Source organism: Dermacentor albipictus, chromosome 6 (genome assembly GCF_038994185.2).
Source record: "Dermacentor albipictus isolate Rhodes 1998 colony chromosome 6, USDA_Dalb.pri_finalv2, whole genome shotgun sequence".
Lineage (NCBI taxonomy): Eukaryota > Metazoa > Arthropoda > Arachnida > Ixodida > Ixodidae > Dermacentor > Dermacentor albipictus.
In genome coordinates this window covers 64,450,945-64,477,550 of record NC_091826.1, presented here as the reverse complement: position 1 = coordinate 64,477,550, position 26,606 = coordinate 64,450,945, and the positions used below count along the sequence as shown (strand labels likewise).

The window sequence follows — 26,606 nt, the reverse complement described above, 5'->3', positions numbered from 1 at the left end:
GAGAACGTTCCATAATGCTTACAACTCAGCTATGACGCCAGAACAGAACTGCGTGCTATGCTCTGAAACGGCGGCGCCTACCGGCGACCGCCGCCATTGACGTCACAGCGGCTCCGACCAATCACGGGCAACAGCGGCGTTCGCGCGATACCCTCAGGCGCTGGTGCGCGTTTTCATGAAAAAACAGCCGCTTGCGCTTGTTTCCGGCCTTTTTAAACGAGATATTCGTGTTCAGGGGACTCAAAACTGTAGAATGCCGCAGAGAACTCATTTTTTTTCGAAAACTGCTTCAGCTTCCCTTTAAGGACATGGGACCAGTGCAGCAGTCGGTTTGATCAATCAATCAATCAATCAATCAATCAATCAATCAATCAATCAATCTACGCAGTCGTGTCCTGGTTAGGCACTTAGACTTCTGTTTGGCAGAAGTCTGTCAAGGCGATCGATTAATCGACTCTGCCCTGTTCAACTTAACGTACGCGAGGCCACTGTTGACCAGTGTCATATATATCGATGAGTCAATGAAACAACATATCTATCCTAAGTAACGTTGGCATGAAACTTGATGACTTAGATTGCAATAGATTCAGACTCGGAAAAGACTCGCTGGTTAGGAAGATGTCTTGTTGTGTGCCAACCTTGTGTGCCACCTGAATCGTATGTGGCTGAAGTTAGGCACTACACTGCAAGGAAAAAGTTGAACCGATAAAGTGCAACAAGGTTAACTGAACAAACCATTAAACACAAGCAAACTGTGCACGCAAATAAACACGAACTAACGCTGACACTTGACGCGGTACTGACGCGTTTCCTTAGCCCCAGTATTTTGAGCACACATTTTGAGCACCACCACCAAGCCGTCGTATAACGAACATTCAGGATTAACCCAGTGATAAACACCGGGGCCGCACCTTTCAGCTTCGCTGGTTAAACATTTGTACGGGGTGCTTGGGGGGTGATTTTTTTTCTTGCTTGTAGAAAATAATACAGAAAGTAGTGTTGGCTCTAGCTGTCGGAAGTTGGCGTCGAGCTTTGTTTCGGCCGCGTCGTACTCTGACGTTGTTTTTTAACGTACTAACTGGAAGAGAGTGCACGATGTCGAGCGCTTCTTCCCCGACTTAATTAGCTTTCTGCGAGTGTCCGCGCTATTGTCGGACGCGACGAGGAAGTTTTGGAGCCGTTCTACCCGTTTTGCCTATTCCTGATCGATGTTCGTGGCGTCGGTTGCTCGGGGCTCGAAACTAGGGATTGGCGGTTGTATTGCGCCATGTTGTGCTAGCCTGCCTGTTGAAATTTCCTGCTGGCATTGTCATCCATGATGTCGATATATCGTTGTCAATTTTCCTGTTGCTTTAATTTAGCACTTCTGACACCAATGTAAGGGCGACATGATGCTTGATGACTTAGAAGCGGGGGCGGCTTGCTCGTTAGGAATTTTAGAGCTTCGGTTGCCATCCGAAGATGTGCCTGGATATACTTGGATATTACATCCAGTTCTTTTTTTCTACTTTTTGTGCACGTACACAGGCGATTGATATGCGAGATGTGGACGAGTCCGAGAATGTATTGGCCCAAAGCCGACCAGTGTCCGGCTACGCCCCGATCGAGAAGGATGGCCGGCTGGTGATGCCGCCGTCCTTGGAGCTGCCGTCACCGGCGGTAAGCCACGAAACGATTGCTGTATAGTTCGATAATAAATTTGTGTCACGAGAAACATATTATATGATTATATAGTGTATATTTAGCAGCGCTGCCATTTCACACTTATGAGGACTGGCTGTAGCGTGACCACAAATAGAACGCCCCATGAAATGCTTTTTAGTTGATATCCCGGCGTCCGCAACACCGGCTCAGCTCGGGACAGGACATCGAAGTAAATATAGGTCGACTGCACGACTTGCCCACAACGCATGGGACTACAGTCAGTCAACACTTGGCCGAAAAGGGAAGCTTGAGCATGAAGCGTAGGTTTTCGACAAGGAAGCTTGCTACCGTCATGGAGGCCCTCGCCCGGCCTCAGAGCATATCTAGCAGTAGACCCTGGGCCCTTCCGGTTGTTCGTGCATACTCGTCGCGTACTACCCTCGGTCACTATCATCAACTGGGTAGCCGCACTCGGCCTCGCCGACTCCGGGCAGTGAAGCAAAAATTACGGGTTGCGACAGGAAACCAGAATAGACACTCCGGAGAAAGGCTCATTCATTGTCAGCCTGTAACCTCTCTCAGCGCGATGACGATTTAAAGGAAGTTTGTCGCAGGTATTAACAGCGCGCAGTGGGAGCCCTCTTCCCTCCTCCGAACGCTCGTTTACTGAATGCCTCATAACGAGCCCTAGCCTTCGCGGCACCGCGCGGGGTTGTAGAGACTGAGCGTATAGGGACGATCGCGTGTGTTCGTGGAACGATTGGCCGATGCTGCAACTATTTGATCACTCTATTACACCACGTGGTCCGCAATTTCTCTAGATATCGCGATAAGCATGGCAGTGGTGCAATTTCAACCTGCGCCTCCTGAGGTCCCTTTGATTTTCTTTTCTGAACTGGCATGTGCATGCGCAGCTCTCTCAGGATGGCCAGGACCCCACGCTGTCGTCGTCGCCCAAGCGCAAATCGCGCGGACAGAGTACGGTCACGTTCGGCGACGCGCAGTCGTACCGCCTCACGTCGGCCGAGCTGTCGACGAGCGAGATTCTGGGCCAGGGATCGCACCAGCTGCGCATCTTGGCCTGCGCCCAGCTGTCGCTCGGGGCGCTCGCCTTCCACTACCAGTCGATGCGGCTGCTGGCGCCCGTCGACGCGGTGGACCACTGGTGCAGGCAGCCGCCCGAGTTCGCCAACCAGAGTGCGCAGGCGTGGAAGCACGCTTCCATTCCCGTTGGTCCCGACGGCCACTACAGCAGATGCACCGTCTACAGGTTTCCCTACTCGCACGGCACGGGTGCGTAGTAAGCACACAGGCGTGTTTAGGGTTGACGAGTTTGCTGACAGTTCGTTATCGGAAAATGGGTGACAGTTTACTTTCCTGGAAATTCTCAAGGTCGGAAAACTACACGCGTTCTGTCTTTTTTTTTTAGTACTGCGTTGACAGCATTCGGTGACAGATCAGAAATCAGTGATCAGGGAACCCTCAAACGAAACGTGTGTACTACATGCGCCAGCGATCCATCTAAATTTCGGTGGGTCGCGCTGCTTACGGATGGTTCACGCGGTGTGCGATTGCGACGTCGGGCGGGTACGGAGGTGAGGTTGATCACATAGAATCCCGCATCACAATCGCAGTCGTTAGATAGCTTTAGTTTAGGGGACCCAAGCGGCTTGCGTACGCAAGAACCAGAGGCGACGGTTCTGCGCATGCGCAGACGCACACGTAGGGTCTGCGCATGCGAGGTACCGTCAGCCCTAGTTCTTGTGTACGCATGCCGCTTGCGTCCGCTAAACTAAAGCTCTCTATTGCGATCACCCGTTGGCCGATACTGCGGTATAACTTCACGCAAGTTCGCTTTCTCTCTGGACGACGCAGCAGCAGCGGCCACATCGGGCTCCGCGTCCTCCTCGGCATTGTGGCCCGGGGCCGTCGCCCAGCCTCGGGGCGAGCTCCCGTGCCGCGACTGGGACTACGACCTGCCACCGGACGTGCTCACGGCCCTGAACGAGTGGGACCTGGTGTGCTCCAACGTGTGGCTGCTGCTCGCGGCGCGCCTCTACACCTACCTCGGGGGACTCGTCTGCGCGCCCTTCCTCGGCAAGATGGCGGACAGAACGGGTCGCAGGCCAGTCCTGCTCGCGTGCGCCGTGCTCGCGGTGGCCGCCGCGGCGTTGACCGTGCGCGCGCACTCGTTCCTGCAGCTCGTCCTGCTGCGCATGCTGGTGGCGGGCTCGCTGAACGGCTTTTCGCTCGTTTCCATCGTTCTTCTGTTCGAGGTCACCTACGAAGCCAGCAGGTCGGTGATTGCGATTTTTTTTGACGACGAATAGTTACGATATTCCAAATGTGGCGGCCATGATGTCAGCGGTCCCTTTTGTGACTGCCGGTAGTACAGCGAAAGCACGATGGCCTCCTAGTGGGTTGTAATGTTAACGCCGCTTATCTATAGGCCTTCTTTTTTAATGGGCGCTGTAGCGCCGTCTAATTGCGTAAAGCTCCCTTTAATAATAGGCGTCTGCCTCTTTTAGCCGCGATGGGAGAGTGCTTTATGTTACATCCCATGTTATACGCTCGGCGGCACTCGACGCGGTGGCTGTTTTCGGACTCGCGTGGTCTGCTTGATACAACGTTGCGTCTTCTGCGTTAGAAACGGCTCCGTGAGACGTACTGAAGTCATCTCACTCGGTGTGGCCGGAGTTTCCGCTGCCGGTAAGGCGGACGGAGCAGATCGACGAAGGGCGTTGACTCTTTGCACTGATGCAGCCACAACACTTTCGACCGCACCACGCCATAGTAGCTTGTTGTCGATGGTGACGCCCAGGAATTGAACATGAGTTGCACGAAGAATTGAATGCCCTCTGATATTCAGCGTCAGACGTGTTGACTTGCGTCTCACTCCCGGGAAAAGCATGAAGGCAGGTTTTTCTGCTGATAAAGATAGGCCAAGCGTCGATAAGTGGCGATTGATAGTGGAGATTGCGGCCTGGGCTATCCAGGCCAAACGTTTGTGTCGGTACCCCGAGATCCAAATGCAGATGTCATCTGCGTAGATGGACATTTGAACTGCCGTCCGACCTACTTTCAGGGCATCTGGAAGGCTGGTCATGGCAACAGTAAAAAGCAAGGGGGATAGGACACTTCGTTGAGGGACGCCGAGGGGAAATTCGTCGCTTGTGACTCATTATACTTCCGAGGTTAACTTGGACACATCGATCACTGAGAAATTCATGGACGAATCGAAGAGCATTTCCCGAGACTCCCATGGCTCGGAGTCCGTTGATGATGCCTGTATGAAGCACACAGTCGTATGCCTTGGCAACGTCCATAAAGATGGCAAGTGTGGAGAGGTCGTCTACGCGATGGTGCTCGATATGGCTTAGTAGATCCAAGACACTGTCCCGGGCACTCAACCGTGGACGAAATCCGGTCATACATGATGGCAGTCTATTTCCTTGCTCAAGATACCATGTTGACCTCGTACATATTATTCTTTCCATCAACTTTGATACGCATGATGTTAGCGATATTGGCCGATGTGAGGTAAGGTTAGCAGGATCCTTTCCGGACTTGAGCACTGGCACCACCCATGCTGTCTTCCACGCTTCTGGGATCTCTCCTGTGCTCCAGACGTGATTAAATATGTCCAGACGGGCTCGTTTTCGTTCATACGGCATATTTGTCAGCATCTGATTGCTGATCAAATCGAGACCCACAGCACAGCGTCTTCTTAATTTGCTAAGCGCCAAATCCAGCTCACGAAAGGTGAACGGCGTATCCATGGTATGAAATGCTTCAGACAACAGATGGTTCGATACTCGTGCTGATCTGCCAGATGTGTATACGTCTGCAAAATCTTCAGCAAGGGTTTGTAAATCTTTTCCCTGCTTTAAAGCAAGTGCTTCGAATGGCCTGTGTAGGCGAATCTTTCCGGATAGGCTCTTCATTACTCCCCATATCCTTGTCATGGGAGTAAACACCGGCAAACTCTCACAGAAAGCAGCCCATTGAACTCGTCTTAACCGGTTTGTGTGAAGAGAGATGACAGCTCTTATCCTGTTGCATTCAGTTTTCGCAAATGGATTTCCCGTTTTTCTCATTAGTTTTCGCTCCGCTCTCCTACGCGCAGCGCAGAGGTTGTTTAGTTTCAAATCAGGAGTAGGGAAATGATCTGGCAGTTTCAACATTGAGGTAGCCACACTTTTGCTCCACAGCACATCTGCGAACAGCTCATCAGGGGAGTCATCCAACGCTTCTCTGTATGTGTCCCTGCGTGTCCCAGCACAGAATTGTCGCCCAGCAGTGTGAAATCCGGTGATGTTGGTGAAGATCGGAAAGTGGTCACTGCTCATCCTGTCTGGGGCCGTTGTTGACGATACGACAAGGTCTGTAGAATGGATCACGAGGTCTATGGCTCTCCATGAATCTGGTAGTCTCAAGAAAGACGGTTTGCCATCGTTCGCGATACATAAGTCAGCAGCATACGCGGCTGCGACAAGTTCCTTGCCTCGGGAATCTCCAGTCTTATCTCCCCAAAGCGAATGATGTGCGTTAAAGGCGCCACAGATTATTCTAAGAGAGGGGCAACGAATGCAAAGGTCCTTTATAAACACCTCCATGGAGACCTTCCTGCGCGGACTTATATACATACACCGACACCACACTAAGTTTTCCTAGGCACACTTGCACAGCGGCGACTTCCAAAAAGGCACAACAAAAGTCTTGCACTGGTAAGGTAACGTGAGGTATTTGTCGCCTGATGTATATCACCGCACTTCCATTTGCAAATGACGGTATACTCGGATTGGCATGTCTGATGTACCCTGGGATCGTCCTTCCATTTCAGAGACCGGCCTCCGAGAGGGCTAGAATTCGTATAGGTGTGTGTCGAAGGAAAAGGCTGAGTTCAGAAAGACGCTGTAGAATACCAGCGCAGTTCCATCGCATTATTAAGGGAACTTTTGGACGACCGAATGGACCAAGTGAGCGAGAAATCGCCATTATGCTACTGAGGGTATGTGGAAGTAGAGCAGAGTATTACTGACTCAAGAGCCAGCACCGCTTCCAGCATATCCTTCGTTGAACTGGTAGGCATGTTCGCGATGTGGGAACGTAGTGCCTTGAAGAAAGCGCGTATCACATGATGGCAGTGTTCCTGCTGACTGTTTCCAAGTGGTACTTTTCCTTTGTGTCATCGTATCGTAGGATCGGCATACATGGAAGCCTGCGTAACGCTGTTGTTGAGTCGTACACACTTGAACATGCTTTTGAGAGGTGTACACTGACAGGATATTTCTAACTACTCATTCTTTTTTTTCTTAATATGAATGTTCTAGGCATCTTAACCATAGAAAAAATACTGGGAAATCCCATATAGCGCTCTGACTTATGTAATTATAATACTTTTTCTACAGCTATTCTCGGATTTATTTTCCGGGAGGTTTCCGCGTTGTGACGTCAGGAGGGAGGACGTGGTCACGTGAGAGCAGGACATTGCGATTCTTCGACACTCGCCCAGGCTCACTTGGTGGCCTCCCACGCTGCTGCTTGTTATGAGGCCGATGCAGGAACATATCAGGCGGCCGAGCGAGCCGGAGCTCGTGTCAGAATCTCGCAATGTCTCGCTTGAGCGCTCTCCGCGTCGTGACGTCACCACACGACAGAGGCGACACCGAAACTGGTGAAGATTAGAGAGCAGATGGGTATAACTGATATTTCAGTTGATATTAAAAGAAAAAGAAAATGGAGCTGGGTAGGTCACTTAATAGGGACGATGGTCTGCCGGTTGTCTATTAGAGTTATAGAAGGGTGTCCTAAGGGACGGTAAGCGCAGTCGAGGACACCCAAGAATTAGTTGGTGTGATGAAAAGAGGAAATCTGCAGGCATAACTTAGAATTAGCTAGCGCAAGATAGCGGTAATTGGAGATTGCTGGGAGTGCCCTTCATCCTGCGGTGGACATAGCAAGCCTGCTGATGTTGATGATGATTATGTAAAAGCGCAATCTTCAAGCCCCTGTCCACTAAGAGTCCCAGACCGATCCAATTGGAGAGGGATGGCCTTGGCCTCCCTCCCCGCCTTCTACAATGAGCACTTTACCTCTCCATGACCCCCTTCCCGGACCTGTACAAATTTCTCTTCTGGAACGATGTTGAGCCGACTTGAACAGTTGTCTGTTGAGAAGAGAGCTCCCCTTCAAGCTACGCTTGATTCGCTCCTGCCAGAAGTCGCACTGCCGTTTCGACACTTATTGGCTCGAACATGTCGCGACAAGCAGCGAAAACGCCTATCGATGTGGCCTCACGTCTAGACTCGAACGAGTGAAGAACTCGATAAAGCTGCCGCGGTGTAACGCAGGACTGACTACCTCTGCGGAGCGATGGCGGCGAGTATTATCTGCGGCTGGGCTCCTTGCCTTCTCAGCGCCGCCGAGCATGTGTTCAACCGACGAGCGCTGCCGTTCGGCTTCCTCGTGCCGGTCTCCCTGCTAATGACCAGCTTCCAGGCCGTGCGGGAGTCCTCGCGGTGGCTGCTCGTCAGCGGCGGCGTCGCCGACTTCATCGACAGGCACAATGCCATGTCCGCTCATGGAGGAGGGCGTCGCTCCGACGTCGAACTGGACCGTGGCGCTGTACGGCGGCTGCGTGATGCCAAGGCCGCCGCGACGGCCGAAGGACGTCGCACCACGGAGGCGTCTCTGCAACCTGGCAGCGCTGCGAGCATGATCGTCCTGCCCGGATTTGTGGCGAGGACCGCGTCGCTGTCGGCGCTTGTCTTAAGCCTGATCGTCATCATGAACGAGACGTCGGAATGCGGCGAACCGGAACGGCGCCTGTCATCGCCGGCTCCGTCCTTCTGGCGGGCGGCGGTCCTGGTGATCCCGCGCGCCGTCAGCGTCCTGCTGGCGGCTCGATTTCTGCGACGCTGCGAGCGCAAGAGGGCGCTGATGCTGGGTCTCCCGCTGAGCTGCGCCGCCATCGCGCTACTAGCCCTCGTCGAGCTGGCCCTCCCGAGCGGCGGCTCGTACGTCCTCCTCGTCGTCGGCGAGCTGGTGTTGGCCTCCGCGTCCGTCAACCTCGCCTTCGCCTGCGTCTACTGCCTCGAGCTGTACGCGACGGCCCATCGCGCCTCGGGCTTCGCCACCGTCTGCTCGTCGGGTGTTCTGGGCGGCATCGCGCTGATGAGCCTCTTCAAGGGCCAGGACCCGGCGGTGCGGAAGATGCTCGGCCTGTCGCTGGCCATCGTGGCCATGCTGATCGGTCGAGCAGCTGCCCGAGACCAAAGACGCTCGAGTGCCGGACGCGTTGTTCGACGCCATCTCGCAGCTCAAGCGCTACAGCATGTCGAGCTCGTCGAAGAGCTTCGCGGAGCCGCGTCCATCCACCGAATCTGGCTGCTTGCCCCAGGGGAAATTATTCGCGACTTGCGACTGAAATCCTCGAGTACAAGATGTGTCACACCGTCGTTTCAATTTCGCGATCTGATTGTTGAAATTTTAAACGTACGTAAAGAATTCCCGTTTGTTGTACGTGTCGTCGTACGTGTTGTACCTGCTTACTTGCACGAGTCAATACGTACTTATTAACCTGATCGGTGACCAAAGTTTTTCTGCAGCCTACCCTTGCTCTTGCTTATGACCGAAGTGACTTTCGTGGGACTTTAATGGGTAGCTGTAATCATTTACTTTAAAGAAATAACGGGACTGGAAAGGTAATCGGTCACCTTTTTTTCTGTAACGTGTCTGCACTTGGGTCTATCGTTGAGACTTCGGCCCCGTTTGACCGACCTATGCGCCCGCGCACGTTGGCGGTATTTGGTGCACAACTCTGGTTCCACGGACAAAAGACTGCTTTACGTGCCTCTTCCCGCCTACGACTTTTACCTTTTTCGTTTTGTAGCTGACGAGGGCCCGCGATTTTGAGAACTTGCAAGGCGCCGTGAGCGTGAGGACAACTCCATGTTGCTGCCGTAACCTTTTTTAAGCTGTATGACATGTGGCAGGAACATACAGCATCACTACGTAGTTCAGTGGTTGCTTTTTTTGCATGCTTGACCCGTTGAGACCGTGGTATAGCTCTTGAAGCAAGGAACAACTCACAGCTACGAGAACAATGGAGGGGAAATCCGAGCTGGTCAGGTGCATAAGATGATGTTCGACGCTATGGCCAGCCTTCTGCATACAGTACTTTGGCAATGGGGAGTTTTGGCATGACTATTTGGTTCCTCGTGTCACCAGCTTTGTATGGGAAGAGTCGTATGGTCAGCTGCTTTTCTTTACTGTGCCATGTGTGTATGTATGTATGTATGTATGTATGTATGTATGTATGTATGTATGTATGTATGTATGTATGTATGTATGTATGTATGTATGTATGTATGTATGTATGCATGCATGCATGCATGCATGCATGCATGCATGCATGCATGCATGTATGTATGTATGTATGTATGTATGTATGTATGTATGTATGCATGCATGCATGCATGTATGTATGTATGTATGCATGTATGTATGTATGCATGCATGCATGCATGTATGCATGTATGTATGTATGCATGCATGCATGCATGCATGTATGCATGTATGCATGTATGCATGTATGCATGCATGTATGCATGTATGCATGTATGCATGTATGTATGTATGCATGAATGCATGCATGTATGTATGCATGCATGCATGCATGTATGTATGTATGTATGTATGTATGTATGTATGTATGTATGTATGTATGTATGTATGTATGTATGTATGTATGCATGCATGCAGGGGGGAGCCCTGTAGTGGATCCGATTCCGCCGCCGCCGCCGTGAGCGTCTGCACAACGAGCGGATGTTTATGTTCGCGGCGCCGGCCTCCCCGGCGTGGAAGTCACGTACAATAAAGTTTCAGTTTCACCGGCGCTCGGCTGCTCGCCGGTCGCTCTCAAAGTTCGTTCTCTTCTCTCTACGCGCGTCTGTCTATAGCGGACGCATTTCGCGCCCCTATAGCATGCATGCATGTATGCATGTATGCTTGTATGTATGTATGCATGTATGTATGTATGCATGTATGTATGCATGTATGCATGCATGTATGTATGCATGTATGCATGTATGTATGCATGTATGTATGTATGTATGTATGTATGTATGTATGTATGTATGTATGTATGTATGTATGTATGTATGTATGTATGTATGTATGTATGTATGTATGTATGTATGTATGTAGGTATGTATGTATGTATGTATGTATGTATGTATATTGCCAGCTAATGTGATCGTCCTGATAAAAACAAACAAAATGAAAGCTAGGTTTAGGAATCGATGACAGGCGGTTTTTATATTGTAAGTTCAGTGGTAGTAGGAGACAGCGAGTGGGAACATCTGTTAAGACATTGTGAAATTCTATTAGTCACAATTAGTGTACTGTCAAGATGCCTTCGTAAAATTACGAGAAAGTCGGCCACGTATCTGTGTCTTCAAAAACGCATTTCCTCAATTTGGTGCACAAGATGGCGGGGAAAAACAGCTGAAAAGTTTTGGAGCAGCTTGTGGGAGGCCGCCTGGCCTCTCTTTTCGCGACAACTTGTTTTTTCCGTTGAACGCAGTGATGAATATGCGACACCAACTACTCCCAAGTCTGCACCCTTGTACTGCAGTAATTTTGAGAATCAAATATCATGCTGACGCACCAGGCACACTGACAACGACTACAAGCCGAGTAATATCAACTGGAGAGATCGTTTCGACGAAAGTTTAGTAGGTTCCAAAGTATTCAACTCTACCACTATCACTAATTCGTGTTCGCGGTCGATTGCGCAAGGCCCTTTTTTGCCACTTGAGCTTCACTTTTATCCTTGATTCCTTTACGAAACCATAGCGCCGCAAGAACGACCATTCCTACTGTCGCAAGGACAGCCAGAACCAGTGGCTTTGAAGGTGTGGAAGATGAGCTGCCATCGCGCTCGTTGCATTCGGTGGTGTTTCGGCCTGTGAATTTTGTTCTACTTTTCGAAGCTGCCTGGTTTTGTGGACACCGCTCTTCGGGCCTTTGACGTGTATTTTTGATGATCGTGCGGGTCTCCTGTAGTGGACTTGTACACCTCATCCTCGTACACAGCTGTGTTTCCACCTGTGTTGACCTTGTGCTCTTTCCTCAGTGGTCGCGCGTGTTGTGGGTCGCCTCTTACTAATCCTTATTGCGCACGTACATGATAAAAACAAACAAGCCAAAACAAAGTTAGGCCCAAGACTCGATGACAGCCTTCTTTTAGGAAATGGTAGTAGAGAACAGTGAGTGGGAAGATCTTTTAAGACGTTGTGAAGTACTATTAGCTACGATTAGTGTGTAGTCAAGATGTCTGCCTCTTTTCCATTGCTCTCGCCGTACCCGAGGGTTTCATGGAGGCCAGTGGTGCCTACATCGACCGCTGGGCAGACGTCTTCACATTCTAATAAAACATGCTCCATCGCTTCCCTGGCTTTCCAACTTCGCCGTCTCTCCGAGTGAAGCGAAAGTCGCAGTCTGTTTCACACGGTGCGATTGAGGCGAAAGAAACCCTTCTGCAGCGCACGTCGCAGAACGAGTGTCGCTTACAGCTTTCACATATGCGTTTCCGGCAGCGCGATTTCAGTCGCAGCGATGCGCAAAGTTGCCTCCTGCTCGCGAAGTATCCATGCCTGCATCGTTAAAGGAAAACAACATTGATACTAATGAAATATTCGAAGTTTCCTATTAATTTTCGATAACAGAATAGGTACACCATTTAGAGCAACTTACGACAGTACACCAACTTTACGACAGCTTGCAGATACGGTGAGTGTGGCGTTGCACAATGCAAGTATGAGCGTGCGGCTTGTGCGGCGTCGGTGGCGTGGTTCCTTTTAGTACACTCTAGTTTTGTTGTTACTACTGAAGACGCAACTTCTTTTCCTGGATGAACATTTGCTTTTGCAAAAGAACAGGCTACTATTGACTATGCATGTATAAGCAGGTTGAGCAATTTGTCGCGAGGAAGAGGTTGATGGTGGCGATCGAGTGGGTACGTGCCTTATGTTGAAGCTGTGTCCTTCTCCCGACCTGAATACCGTGCTGCTTCTCCTTTTAAACGAATTGTGTAAGCGGAAGAAAAGAAAAAAATAACGTTTATGAAGCTACTAAGCCGCAAACCGTAGTGGATACGCCCTATTAAAAGATAGGTAAAACTGGTGTGTGAAATTGCTCCACTGAGCTACCAACGCGCGCTTAAACAGGAAAGCGCCTATTTTGACGGCGCTTTGTTTCGTTACACGCATTGCTCCTCCCACATCCCGCCGCTCGCTGCGAATAGGTGATGGCGCGACCAACTTCTTGGAAACCTGTCGCGGAGAGCCCGCGACGTCGCAGCGGTCGTTGAGCGACGGAATTCGCTGTGTCGCTGAGCTGTAATCGCGCCATGTGAAGCAGCCTAAAGGCTAAGCATTGATAGCGATAGCAACGTATCACACTAGTATGCGAAGTAAGGTTCGTAGGTTTATCGGTCGTATATTTGCAGTACACATTCGGTTACTTATTAGCAAGCACGGTTTCACTCGCGCTCAGGCGAACACGCAACAGATCTCGCTCGATGATCGAGAACACACACTGTCCCGACGCTGGTGGGATGAAGCGGGCAAACTGAAGGGAGCGAACGCTTCTTCCAACTTTCCCTTCAACGCGCTTATTACGCGATCTTGAGCACTCTGTGCTCGTGGAGACAGCCTGCGGTCAGCGGCGAGCCATCTTGGCTCGTCAAATCTTTGCACTATCTCCAAGGTAGGATGCGGGTGGCGCACGGCCGGACTAGGCAGAGACGTGAGCCCCCACCCCCTACGTGAAACGCTTTTAGTGAGCTCCAAGCGAGTACTAACTGCTGATTAAGTGGAAACCTGTAAGCATCGTCGAGCGATCACGATGGACGAGGAGCAAAGTTTGTTCAGCCTTAACTAAAATAAAGAGTGAGATATGTACCAAAGTACTAGACGCTTCGTAGTTGAAGTAGCAACGTGTTTCGCGTTCGCATATTTGAAGTTCGCCATTGAAGAAACGTGTGTGGCACAGCCTCGCGTTGCTTTAGTTTCGCTTGTGCGAAAAAAAGCACACGTCGACACAGAAAACCAGGTATCAAAGAGTCAACTACACGAAAACGGTACCCTGCAATCATTTAATTATTATGCTTTATTGCGTTACCTACACCGGCAAAGAAAAGATTGCCGAGAGCTGGTGGGGTTAAAGTGGATTCGCTCAGTGGACCTTCGTGATGGTGAACGAAGGCCCGCTGAGCTTCAACAAAAAGCACTTCCTCATCAGAACAAGAATCGGCCTCCCTGGTGCAGTACGCGGAAACTACCTGCCTCACGACTCCTGTAATTAAGCTACGGCCCTCAATCGTCTGCGGCTGCGCAGCACCTGAACAAAGCGGCGGTCAGACCTGTGACGCGGCAGAGGATGATAAGAATCTCTGGATCTGGACAGGTCACCACTGGAAATTGAACCTGGCAACTTTTGAATGCGCGAACCCTCTCAAGTGATGAATTACCAGGCATTACCTGGGATATTATTGGCGTTAGTGAGGTTAGAAGAACCGATGAGGCTTATAATTGTCACACGGGCACATTTGGGAGGCCTTCCCGTCAACGGCCTTCGCAGTGCCACAACTCTATCATAGACTGAAAGGAGTCAAGGAGTTGTTGCGCTGCTACACGGCACTTTTGAAAGGCCTTTGAGTGGTTCAGGCGTTTCTCGCAAAATATTGTGGCGCTGAGGATCTCTATTTTCGTTTTCATGTCACACGAAGTAAAACAACATTAAAATCACATAAAAGCGCTATGGAGGTGGTATGGCGGCAGCCGGCAACACATGGAGTAGATGGAGAGTGTACTAGACGACATGCATGGAGGACGAAATGAACACAAGCACGTCACTGTTGTCCAGAGTATGTGCACTTCGTACATATCAAGTGGCAAACGTACTTTACTGAATAATCAATAACATTGATATTATTTTTCGAGCATTTTGGTTTGATTTGTTCTTTCTAACCGTGAGGACGAGCACACTGTGAATGAGAGCGCATAATCGCGCTGTTTCCGCTTCCGTTGCTCAAAGACTATCGAAATTTCGATATATTTGCAAGGTGCTCCATTGACTCGATAGACTATTTATTTGTTTATTTATTTATTTATTTAAAAATACCTTACAGGCCTCAAAGTGACGCATTGAGCAAGGGGGGCAGTACATAGAAAATACATTGAATACAAGACATCTATAAACCGTATCTGTTTACAACCTACAACCAAAGTGCAACTGAGATGAAAAAAGAATTATTTAGATCACGATTCACTAGGGAAAAGAAGAAACATAAAAAAAACATAATATAGTAACAAGGAATAAATCACACAGATTGTTTTCAGTGAAGTCGTGTAATTAATAACAATAGTAATGATGAAAACAATGACAGAAAAGTTACGGACGCGACATTCCAACGTAACGGTAAACATAGCGACATAACAGTAATAATGCGAGAATAAGCTGTAAATATAGTGCAAGTACAGAAAGCATTGTGCGACAAACGTAAAACTTCACTTTTCTTTAGTCATGTATTCAGTCAAGGCATCACGGAATGAATCGTAGTTAGATTGGCTTGCAATGCTGTCAGGGAGCGAATTCCATATTCTGGTAGCACGAGGAAGAGCAGAGTAATGGAATGCCTTTGTAGACCGGTATAGGCGGGCATAGCTGAAATGATTATGAAGCCTATGTGACGTGGAGTAGGGTCGTTTCAAGCATGCGGGTGTTCGAGTGGAGTGAAGGAATTTGTGGAACAGTGTTAAAAGGGCAATGTCTCGGCGAGTGCTCAAGGATTGTAATGAAAGCTTAAGTTTTATTTGTGTAACACTAGACTGGTAGAGAGCTCGGCGACCTTCGAAACCGCCCGTGTAGCAGCTCGAACTTGACCTTTGAGTCAACTGACTATCGGTTGGAAGGCCTTCGAAGCTCCCGTGTGACACGGGTATTAGTGCTGACTAGCGGCCACGTCCTCTGCTACAAACCAGATAGGATTTCTGATCCACAAGGACACAGCGGGCGACATTGAATTCTACAGCGTTAATGTGAGGGTAGCAGTCGTATAGTAATAAAGCTGGATATGGGAAGTATAGAATAAAGGGAGTGGAAGAATGCGCTCCAACCTCCACTGATGATGATGAAGGAATAGAACAGTTTTATGAAGATGCTGAATTAGTGAGGAGAAAGGTGCAAACGCAGTATCCCGTAGTCATGGGCGACTTCAGTGCAAAAGTGGGTAAGAACTGGCTGGGAAAGAAGCAATTGGCAACTATGGCATCAATTCTAGGAACACTAGAGCAGAGATGTTGGTAGAATTCGCGTAGAGGAATAGGCTCCGAATAATGAATGCTTTCTTCAGGGAGTGAAGTAACAGGAAGTGGACCTGGAAAAGCCTTAATGGAGGCACACGAAACGAAATATATTTCACACTCTCTGCAGATCTGAGCATAGTGCAAGATGCAGAAGGGTTAGGTAGGGTAAAGTGCCGTGATCACAGGTTAATTGGTGCAGTGCGAAGCACAGGAGAGGGACACAGAAAGTATATTCTCGAGTATTCTGAGACAGTATTATTGTATATAAGGAAAACAAAAGCTAGTGCCGCAGCAAGGGGCTTCGTACTAAAAATGTCACACATTTTTGGAACTACCTGTGGGCCAAAGCTTCCGCGTGCCTTAGCAGAGGGCACGTGCCTAAAAGCTTACGAAGAAGAAGTTGAATCGAACGCCGTTTCGCGTTTAGCCGAGATCGAGTTCCCTGATAGAGAAGAACGTCTCCTTGCGTCTAGCTGGCACCATGAGCGAAGGAGGCACGTACTCCAAGGCAGAAGGAAAAGACTCCAAGGCGTCGAAACGCCATCGGAGTCGCTCCCGGGCCGGCACGGTGACCTCGGCAACGTCCAGGAGGAGGTGAGCTGCTGCATTACTGGGCCCTTTTCGATAGTGTAATTACCATGGTGCCACAAACTTGAACGCTGCCCGGCGCCCTGCTGCGGCAGTTGGGAGTAGTCGTCTGCTATTTCTGGAATTTGCGAAGAATCTTGTTTGCCAGCTGCAGTAAAAACAACGTGGCGTTCTTCGCACTTTACGCACAGCGCTGGATCAAGCCCGTTTTATCTAAGCGTTGGCTAACTGAAATTTAAGGAAAATATAATATCTCGCTTCTTTCAGACCCAACGACTCGCCAGCAGAGGTGGGCAAATTATCTTCTTTTTTTGTTTTTCTGCCGAACACAACACATGATTCCTTCCCACGTCGCTCTGATCCTCACCTTGTAAAAGTTTACCCCCTCCCCCACTAAACCTCACCCTCCGCTAATAATTTTTCTACCTTCCTCACCCTCAGCTAGATGGGTTGCGTCGTTCGTCGTCATGGTTAATTCTTGGGTTTACTGAAAAAAAATATGCTACAAACCATCGAAGACCATTGCCAAAGTATGCGAGTAGCCCGAACGAATGGACGAACCAACGAGCGAGCGACAGTCCCCTGCTCCTTCCTCCGGCCCCACCCCGGAACCCGGTTGCAGGTTCACAGGGAGGACCAGTGGCAAACGTAGAAAAAAAGCGGCGTAATCTTGTCTTGAATATACAACAAAACGCCATTTTGACGCATAATATCTCCACAGATCAACTATAGAAATGAACGTATGATAACATGCAGCGCAATCATCAAGCAGACCGTTGCCTAACCTATCCATGATACACGTGTCCACTGCGGAAAAACAGGCTCGCCTCAACGTTCTCGAAGATAGGGCGTGGTACTTAGAATTTAAAAGGTTCGCTTCTTTCGCAGATGCAACAGTGGTACCAATCTTCATACAAATCGCCAGAAGCATAGAAGCACAGCACGGGTTTTTACATGAATGGTATTAAAAGTGTGCGTCCCCCTTTATTCATCATCATCATCATCATCACCATCATCATCATCATCATCATCATCAGACTGGTTACGCCCACTGCAGGGCAAATGCCTCTCCCATATTTCTCCAGCAACTCCGGTCATGTACTAATTGTGGCCATGCCGTCCCTGCAAACTTAATCTCATCCGCCCACCTAACTTTCTGCCGCCCCCTGCTACGCATCCCTTCCCTTGAAATCCAGTCCGTAAACCTTAATGACCATCGGTTATCTTCCCTCCTCATTATATGTCCTGCCCATGCCCATTTCTTTTTCTTGATTTCAACTAAGATGTCATTAACTCGCGTTTGTTCCCTAACCCTATGTGCCCTTTTCTTATCCCTTAACGTTACACCTATCATTCTTCTTTCCGTAGTTCGTTGCGTCGTCCTCAATTTGAGTAGAACCCTTTTCGTAAGCCTCCAGGTTTCTACCCCGTAGGTGAGTACTGGTAAGACAAAGCTATTACACACTTTTATCTTGAGGGATAATGGCAACCTGCTGTTCATGATCTGAGAATGCCGGCCAAACGCACCCCAGCCCATTCTTATTCTTCTGATTATTTCCGTCTCATGATCCGGATCCGCAGTGACTACCTGCCCTAAGTAGATGTTTTGCCTTACCTCTTCCAGTGCCTCGCTACCTATTGTAAATTACTGTTCTCTTCCGAGATTGTTAAACATTACTGTAGTTTTCTGCAGATTAATTTTTAGACCCACTCTTCTGCTTTGCCTCTCCAGGTCAGTGAGCATGCATTGCACTTGGTCCCCTGAGTTACTAAGCAAGGCAATATCACCAGCGAATCGCAAGTTACTAAGGTATTCTCCATTAACTTTTATCCACATTTCTTCCCAATCCAGGTCTCTGAATACCTCCTGTAAACACGCTGTGAATAGCATTGGAGAGATCGCATCTCCCTGCCTGACGCCTTTCTTTAGTGGGATTTTGTTGCTTTCTTTATAGAGGACTACGGTGGCTGTGGAGCCACTATAGATATCTTTCAGTATTTTTACATACGGCTCGTCTACACCCTGATTCCGTAATGCCTCCATGACTGCTGAGGTTTCGACAGAATCAAATGCTGTCTCGTAATCAATGAAAGCTATATATAAGGGTTGGTTATATTCCGCACATTTCTCTATCACCTGATTGATAGTGTGAATATGATCTATTGTTAAGTAGCCTTTACGGAATCTTCCCTGGTCCTTTGCTTGACAGAAGTCTAAGGTGTTCCTGATTCTATTTGCGATTACCTTAGTAAATAGTTTGTAGGCAACGGACAGTAAGCTGATCGGTCTATAATTTTTCTAGTCTTTGGCGTCGTCTTTCTTATGGATTAGGATTATGTTAGCGTTTTTCCAAGATTCCGGCACGCTCGACGTTATGAGGCATTGCGTATACAGGGTCGCCAGTTCCTCTAGAAAAATCTGACCACCATCCTTCAACAAATCTGCTGTTACCTGATCCTCCCCAGCTGCCTTCCCCCTTTGCATATCTCCCAAGGCTTTCTTTGTTTCTTCCGGCGTTACCTGTGGGATTTCGAATTCCTCTAGACTATTTTCTCTTGCATTGTCGTCGTGGGTGCCACTGGTACTGTATAAATCTCTATAGAACTCCTCATCCACTTGAACTATCTCATCCATATTAGTAATGATATTGCCGGCTTTGTCTCTTAACGCATACATCTGATTCTTGCCAATTCCTAGTTTCTTCATCACTGTTTTTAGGCTTCCTCTGTTTCTGAGAGCATGTTCAACTCTATCCATATTATACTTCCTTATGTCAGCTGTATTACGCTTGTTAACTTCGAAAGTTCTGCCAGTTCTATTCTAGCTGTAGGGTTAGAGGCTTTCAAACATTGGCGTTTCTTGATCAGATATTTTGTCTCCTGCGATAGTTTACTGATATCTTGCTTAACGGAGTTACCATCGACTTCCATTGTGCACTCCTTAATGATCCCCCCAAGATTGTCGTTCATTGCTTCAACACTAAGGTCATCTTCCCGAGTTAAAGCCGAATACCTGTTCTGTAGCTTGATCTGGAATTCCTCTATTTTCCCTCTTACCGCTAACTCATTGATCGGCTTCTTATGTACCAGTTTCTTCCGTTCCCTTCTCAGGTCTAGGCTAATTCGAGTTCTTACCATCCTGTGGTCACTGCAGCGCACCTTGCCGGGCACGTCCACATCTTGTATGATGCCAGGGTTAGCGCAGAGTATGAAGTCGATTTCATTTCTAGTCTCGCCGTTCGGGCTCCTCCACGTCCACTTTCGGCTATCCCGCTTGCGGAAAAAGGTATTCATTATCCTCATATTGTTCTGTTCCGCAAACTCTACTAATAACTCTCCCCTGATATTCCTAGTGCCTATGCCATATTCCCCCACTGCCTTGTCTCCAGCCTGCTTCTTGCCTACCTTGGCATTAAAGTAGCCCATTGGTATGGTGTATTTAGTTTTCACTCTACCCATCGCCGATTCCACGTCTTCATAGAAGCTTTCGAATTCCTGGTCATCATGACTGGATGTAGGGGCGTACACCTGTACAATCTTCATTTTGTACCTCTTATTAAGTTTCACAGCAAGACCTGCCACCCTCTCGTTAATGCTATAGAATTCCTGTATGTTACCAGCTATATTCTTATTAATGAGGAATCAGGAACATAGAAGCCAAAATTATTACATGCAACCATCACCGTTTCTTCCGTCTCTTTAGACAATTATAAACACGGCCTATGCATTTAAAACGCTTTTTTGTTTAGAGTTAATCACAAATTTAGAAGTTTGCCGTAGAACGCACGAGAAATTATCTGTGCAGGTCTTTACGGCATGAATCGCGATTATTTTATTTAAGCATGCAAGAAAGACACATTCCGCGCATCAGATCCAGAATAAAACAAGCCGGTTCCTTCTCAGCCAACTCCACTGCGATTACACGAGTGCGGAAGCTTATTGAGTCCGCTATAGCTCATGGTCTTCGAGTTTGCGGGAGCTACTTCCAGCACGCTTTCCCGGAGGCCATGCGTGGTTCAGTTTCTTGAGAAAGTTACTGGGGAAAACTCTGGTGCTAGTGTACACGGCGACATGCTCCCGGGCTGACTGAACCACCAGTAAGCATGGTGGTTCAGTCAGTATGGGAATGATGGGCAGTACAAGGATTTGCCTGGCTTCGTTTTTCTGGCTTTACACGGCTTTGCAAAGTTTACTATATAAAAAAAAAAGTTTGCCATGTGCGGAAGTACTCGCATAGATTATGCATGTACGAAGAAATTGTCCCTGCCGGTATAGCGAAATATGATTTCTTGGAACTTAGGAAAGTTAAAGCGGGACGAAAAACGTCACAAGAACATGCAACTCTCACAAACACGAGCATTAGAATGTGCCCAGTATTCTCGTTGTAGTTAAACAATCCCTATGTCAGAGTTCTCTATATTAATTTTTGCATAAAGGTTTATGGCGACAGCTTCACTTTTGCCACGCGCCGTGCAAGCCATGCACCCGTGAGCACAGACATAGCCAGAAATTGTTTTCTGGATATACGGGACAGGCTTACGCTCTTAAACGGGGAAGACGAGGAGGGAAAAAGGAACGAATGGTAAGGCCACGTACTAACACAGAAAGTTCCGGGAGAGGGGTACTTCTCAGTGTACAACTCCTCTATTGAGTCGCATACCACAGGCTTGTGGAGAAACTGAATCATTTCGTAATTCAGGCCCACAAGATGGAACTGACGGGCTTTTCAGCAAAGATCTCAACGCCAAATTCCTACTGCGATCCCCGAATTCAAGCTACATTGAAATGCGCAAATGAAAATCGGCTTTGGCGCGAAATTTCTAGTTAGTAAACTTTTGCTCAGGGGAGTGCACGTGGTGATACGGCGTCGTCCGATCGCCCCATTGCAGAAAATCGAAGAAGAGGCATGCTGGTGAGACGCCAACACCATCAACATCGCGTGTCTCTGAGGCGAGCATGCTCTTGCCATCCAACGCATCCACGCCCCTTAAGGAGGCCGTGGCGTCGACGACCATCTCGATCGACCCAGGGTCCGACCTGGCTGCCACCTGCAGCGCCACTTCGACGCCGGTGACCGAGGTTGTTCCCGAGAACGCTACGACGACCACAACCCGCGGTGCGGCCGGGCCGTGCGGCAAAAGCAGCAGCGTCATTAGGGACGAGAAACTCATGTTCATCGCGCTGGCTGCCGAGGCCTCGGAGAGCACCGGCACCACGCACGCTGCCACGGATCTGGACATGGCGGCAGTGAGCACGTTTTCTCGATGTCTGGACGTGTCGTCGTGGCCCAGTTTAAGGACACGGGGCCAGTGCAGCAGTCGGTCGGATCAATGAATGAATGAATCAATCAATCAATCAATCAATCAATCAATCAATCAATCAATTGGTCGGTCGGTCGGTCGGTCGGTCTACGCAGTCAAGTCGTAGCTAGGCACACGTAGGGGCCTCTGTTTGAGAGAAGTCTGTCAAGTGAATCGATGAATCGACACTACCGTGTTCAACTTCGTAGCAAGTATGTGACGCCCCCTCGGGCATAATCTTGGTTCGCCCGCCAAGCTCGGTGGCCTGATAAAAGTTCGGCAGGCAACATTGGTCACTGCACCACAATAAACACCGACGAGCACGGCTCCTCGCCGGTGAGTCATCATTCAGCACCACCACGCTGCGGAGCGTGCGTCTATCGGAGGGTGCCAGAAGCCCTCCCTTGTTCGCGACCCGGGGTGGATCGTGACCCTGGCGACGAGGGTGGGACCCTCGTGACACTGGCGACGAGAATGGGATCCTCGTGACACTGGGCGAGAGGGCGTCACATACTTGCTACAAACTTAGTGTGCGCGAGGCCGCTGTTGACGTATATCGATAAGTCGATTAAACAACTTACATATTCTGTGTAACGTTGGCATGGTGCTTGATGACTTAAATTGCAGTAGATTCAGACGCGGAAACGTTTCGCTGGTTACGAAGCATTCCTTGTTGTGTCCCAACCTTGTGTGCCCCCCTAATCGTATGTGGCTGAAGTCGGACACCACACTATAAGGAAAACATTGAACTGAGAAAGCACAAGGTTAACTGAAGAAACCATTAAACACAAGAAAACTGTGCACGCTAATAAACACAAACTAGCGCTGACATTTGAGGCAGTTTTGACGCGTTTGGTTAGCGCAAAGTTGTTTAAAGTAACCTAATACTTCATATTTTCTAAGCCTTGCAAGGTTAACAAAGCATATGCAGTCAGCAACGCGGCCACGCTCCTGTCACGGATGGGCTATCATTGATGGGGAGGCTCGGGCTGTTGCAGAGGTTCTGATGGGCTATCTTCCGTTTTTGGCGACAGCAACAAGTCGGCATATTCTTTAGCTGTCGACGGTGTGCATGTTTTGTACAGCACGTTCCCGGAGTTTCATCAGGTTAACCGGACGTGTTCCACTGGGAATAATACCTTCTGGTGTTGTTGTCAATCGTGCTCTTATTGCTACAGATGGGTTTAGTTTTGACATCCACAACAAAATATGCGGGATGACTTTCACAAGCCGCGGCAGTTGTGGATCTGTTTGTTTGACTGATTCCTGTATTGAGGCTTTTGGGATGCAGTGGCGCTGGATAAAGTAAACATATCAATCTAGTACTTTGTTGTCGATTCGAGTTTCCAGCGTCTCGATGGGCACTGGATGTTTTAGAAAGCAGGGTGTGTTTAGGCTGTTGACAGTATGCTGCACGTCGTATGCATACTGCTGTATCTGTAAAGCAAAACATGGTATAAGGGCAGATCGCGAGCTGATCTGGGGTTTTCCAAAATAGAAACCAAAGGCTTGCGATCTGTGAGACGACCGAAGTTGGCTCTGCACAAGTAAAGTAGAACGTTGTCTGTGCAAAACACAGCTGCCAGCATCTCCCGTTTGATCTGAGAACAGCGGCTTTCAGCTGTTGTTGGCGCTCTGCTTGCATATGAGGATGTTTGTGTCAGAATTGCACAAAACGCATGTGGTGTAAGCGATGGCATCAACGACAAGGTTTCTGTGTTTGGACGGGTCATAGTTTGCAAGCCTAGAAACGTTTGACATGGCTTGCTTCTAATTGTTGAAGGCCTGCTGATGGCAGGCAGGTCATTCACTAGTTGCTTTCTGAGTGTCAACTACCGTAAAGATTACGTGAGATCTGCGAGGTTCTGCAAAAAACAACCGGGATAATACACCGCGCGGACAATTTTCTTGTGGTGTCTCTGGCGTTTTGATTTGCGATAAGCCCCGTACAATGCAGCGTTGAGCTCTTGCTCAGTTGTACGAAAGACCAAGATATCGTCGCTGACGTTCAACACATTAGCGATATTGTTTATCGTATGGTGTCATAAGAGTTCTGCGGCACTGCAAGTGTCGAAGATGAGACACTTGTAGCGAAATAGGCCAACAGTTGTGGAAAACGTCATCAGCTGTCTAGAGGATCCCAATCGACAGTAGCCATTCTTCAAATCAAAGCTGGATCAAACTGTTGCTCAATTCAATGGCACAATGATGTCGTCTACAGTTGGGTGCAGCTGTTTTTCGCTTGGAATCACTGTGTTGAGAATGCACATAACAATGCATATCCCAATCTCATCAGTATGATGGAGTTTGGGAATGATAACTACCCCGGACACCGATGGTGTGAGATGAACTGCTGCTCCGTACGGGTGTGCAATGCCATATGTATGCATCTGTGAGGTTGGGAAATTGGAGGGACTTTTTGGTCTACAAGCAGATTTTACAATCTTGGAGCTTTTCAATTTCTTGTAATATATCTGGGAATCATTTGGACGGTTTGCTTTTCCTCTAAAATGTTTTCACTTTGATATGTGACAAGTACAAAGTCAAGAGAAGTTGTTGCTGCAGAACTTCTGGATAAAGAAAGATGTCTTTACCGGTGCACTTTGTATGCCAAACACCTCACATAGCTGTAAGAGCGACGTTACTCTGTATCAAAAACTCCGATGTTTCTTCAAAGTAGTTGTTGATGTTACAGTTAGGGAGACCATTTTCATTGATGACTGACACCGCTGCATCGTCATTTGCATCTGTGTCGATCCGAAAGACAATGCGTTTGTTGTTGACTTTGGACCATTGCTCCGGGGGTCTGTTAGAATTGTCATAGCTACAATGACATACTCGTTACTGCTTGAGCTTTTCATGACTTGCTGCTTTAACTGCAGCGTCGAACGAGACAGCTTCTCAAAATGCCCGATTTTGTTGCAGGCCTTGCGGGTTTTGCCCCCGTACAGCCCAACCTACCACCTTTATGTGGCTATTACACAAACGCAGTTGTGAAACAAAGTTTGGCTTGTCGCATCGTTCGTTTCATAGGATTGTAGAGAGGGTGGATTTGCGCGCAGCAAGAACAAATAGAACCCGCGAGCGATTAGGCAGAAAATAATCAGATAGTGACCGCACCGAGGAAGTCATAAATGTGACAAGCCGCTTCTTCAAAATATTTGCCAAATAAAAAACTAATAGCGAAACACACTTGTCCTGATTCAATTCATAGGACGAAAGTTTGGACAGCTTGGAATACATATTTGGCCCCGCTTTTAGAACAAGCACCATGTACAGTCGCCCAAATCTTTAACTGGTGTGCGGGAGCGGCGACTTTTCCGTGCGTCAGCGCCGTTTGACGGGGCGAGGCTGGAAACAGTCTGAGGCTAAGCGCATGCGGACAAAGCGCGCTCAGCTGGGCCCATCGTCTACTAGGTTGTTTCCAGCCTCGCCGCGTCATACGGCGCTGACGCCCGGAAAAGTCGCCGCTCCCGCACACCAGTTAAAGATTTGGGCGACTGTACGTTGCTTGCGCCATTTGGACATTGCTTAATCAGCTTCGAAATCGCTTTTCCGTGTTGTCTGAGGCTGCGGCCAAAGTTTCGTTTCGTCCACCCAGTCACCGTCTACGATATCCCCCGAAACAGAAGTTTCCTAAGCCGCACCGGAGTCATACAAGCCCATTGTAAACAGGAAGGCAACGCAGGCAGGTGAAGGCAATGAACGCGTCACTACGTGATGAAACATGGCAGCTCCCACGGGATCACCGCAAAAGGGGCCAATATGGCTAGCCGATTTGCCCGTCCGTTCGCCTATACGCGGAAAACTTCTCCGGCGCAACCCCATGCGCATGTAGCAAAAAACGAAAGAGAAGGAGCGCGATTGGCTTCGCCAGTATAGTGACGTCGTTGGTCTCAATCGCAACCAAGCGCGGGCGCAGCAGGTTCCCTCCGGCTGATGGTATAGATGGTATAGATGGTATATAGTTGTATACTGTATATTTAGCAGCGCTGCCATTTCACGCCGAGAAAGACTGGCTGTAACGTGACCACAAATAAAACGGCCCATGAAATGCTTTTTCGTTGATATCCTGGCGTCCGCAACACCGGCTCAGCTCGGGACACTACATCCAAGTAAATGTAGGTTGACTGCACGACTTGCCCACAACGCATGGGACTACAAGTAGTCAACGCTTGGCCAAAAAGGGAAGCTGAAACATGAAGCGGACGTTTTCGACAAGGTGGATTGGCTACCGTCAAGGAGGCCCTCGCCTGACCTCTCAGCAGATCTAGAAGTAGACCCTGGGCACTTCCGGTTGTGGGTGCATACTGCATGGTCATTGCGTGCTATCTTCGGTCACTATCATCAACTGGGTAGCCGTACTCTCCCTCGCCGACTCCGGGCACTGAAGCGAAAAGTACGGGTCGCGACAGCAAACCAGGATAGAGAATCCGGAGAAAGGCTCATTCATAGTCACCCGGTAACCTCTCAGCGCGACGACGATTTAAAGGAAGCTTGCCGGAAGTATTAGCTGCACGCAGTGGGAGAGCCATCTTCCCTTCTTAGAAGGCGCGCTATAGGGTGGTTAGATAACGGCTAATAGCGAGCCCTTGCCTTCGCGGCACCGCACAGGGTTGTAGAGACGGAGCGCATAGGGACGAGCGTGTGTGTTCGTGGAACGATTGGCCGATGGTGCAACCATTTGAGGACTCATTTG

The 26,606-nt window shown here is 48.9% G+C and overlaps 2 protein-coding genes across 2 annotated transcripts in view; both read left to right on the top strand.

Moving 5' to 3' along the window:
• The first annotated feature begins 1,225 nt into the window (after nt 1-1,225).
• Nucleotides 1,226-2,960, top strand: LOC139061123 (uncharacterized). Its single transcript, XM_070540708.1, has 2 exons — nt 1,226-1,659; nt 2,559-2,960. Exons 1-2 carry the CDS (start codon nt 1,462-1,464, stop codon nt 2,943-2,945), a joined length of 585 nt encoding a protein of 194 aa, XP_070396809.1. The 5' UTR covers nt 1,226-1,461; the 3' UTR covers nt 2,946-2,960.
• Nucleotides 2,961-3,175: 215 nt separating this feature from the next.
• The window catches only part of LOC139046773 (uncharacterized), a 109,457-nt gene continuing 86,026 nt past the window's right edge, over nt 3,176-26,606 (top strand). The window contains exons 1-2 of the mRNA XM_070540682.1: nt 3,176-3,239; nt 3,523-3,940. Coding sequence (XP_070396783.1) covers nt 3,747-3,940 — 194 coding nt within the window. The 5' untranslated portion in view covers nt 3,176-3,239; nt 3,523-3,746. The remainder of the gene's footprint in view (nt 3,240-3,522; nt 3,941-26,606) is intronic.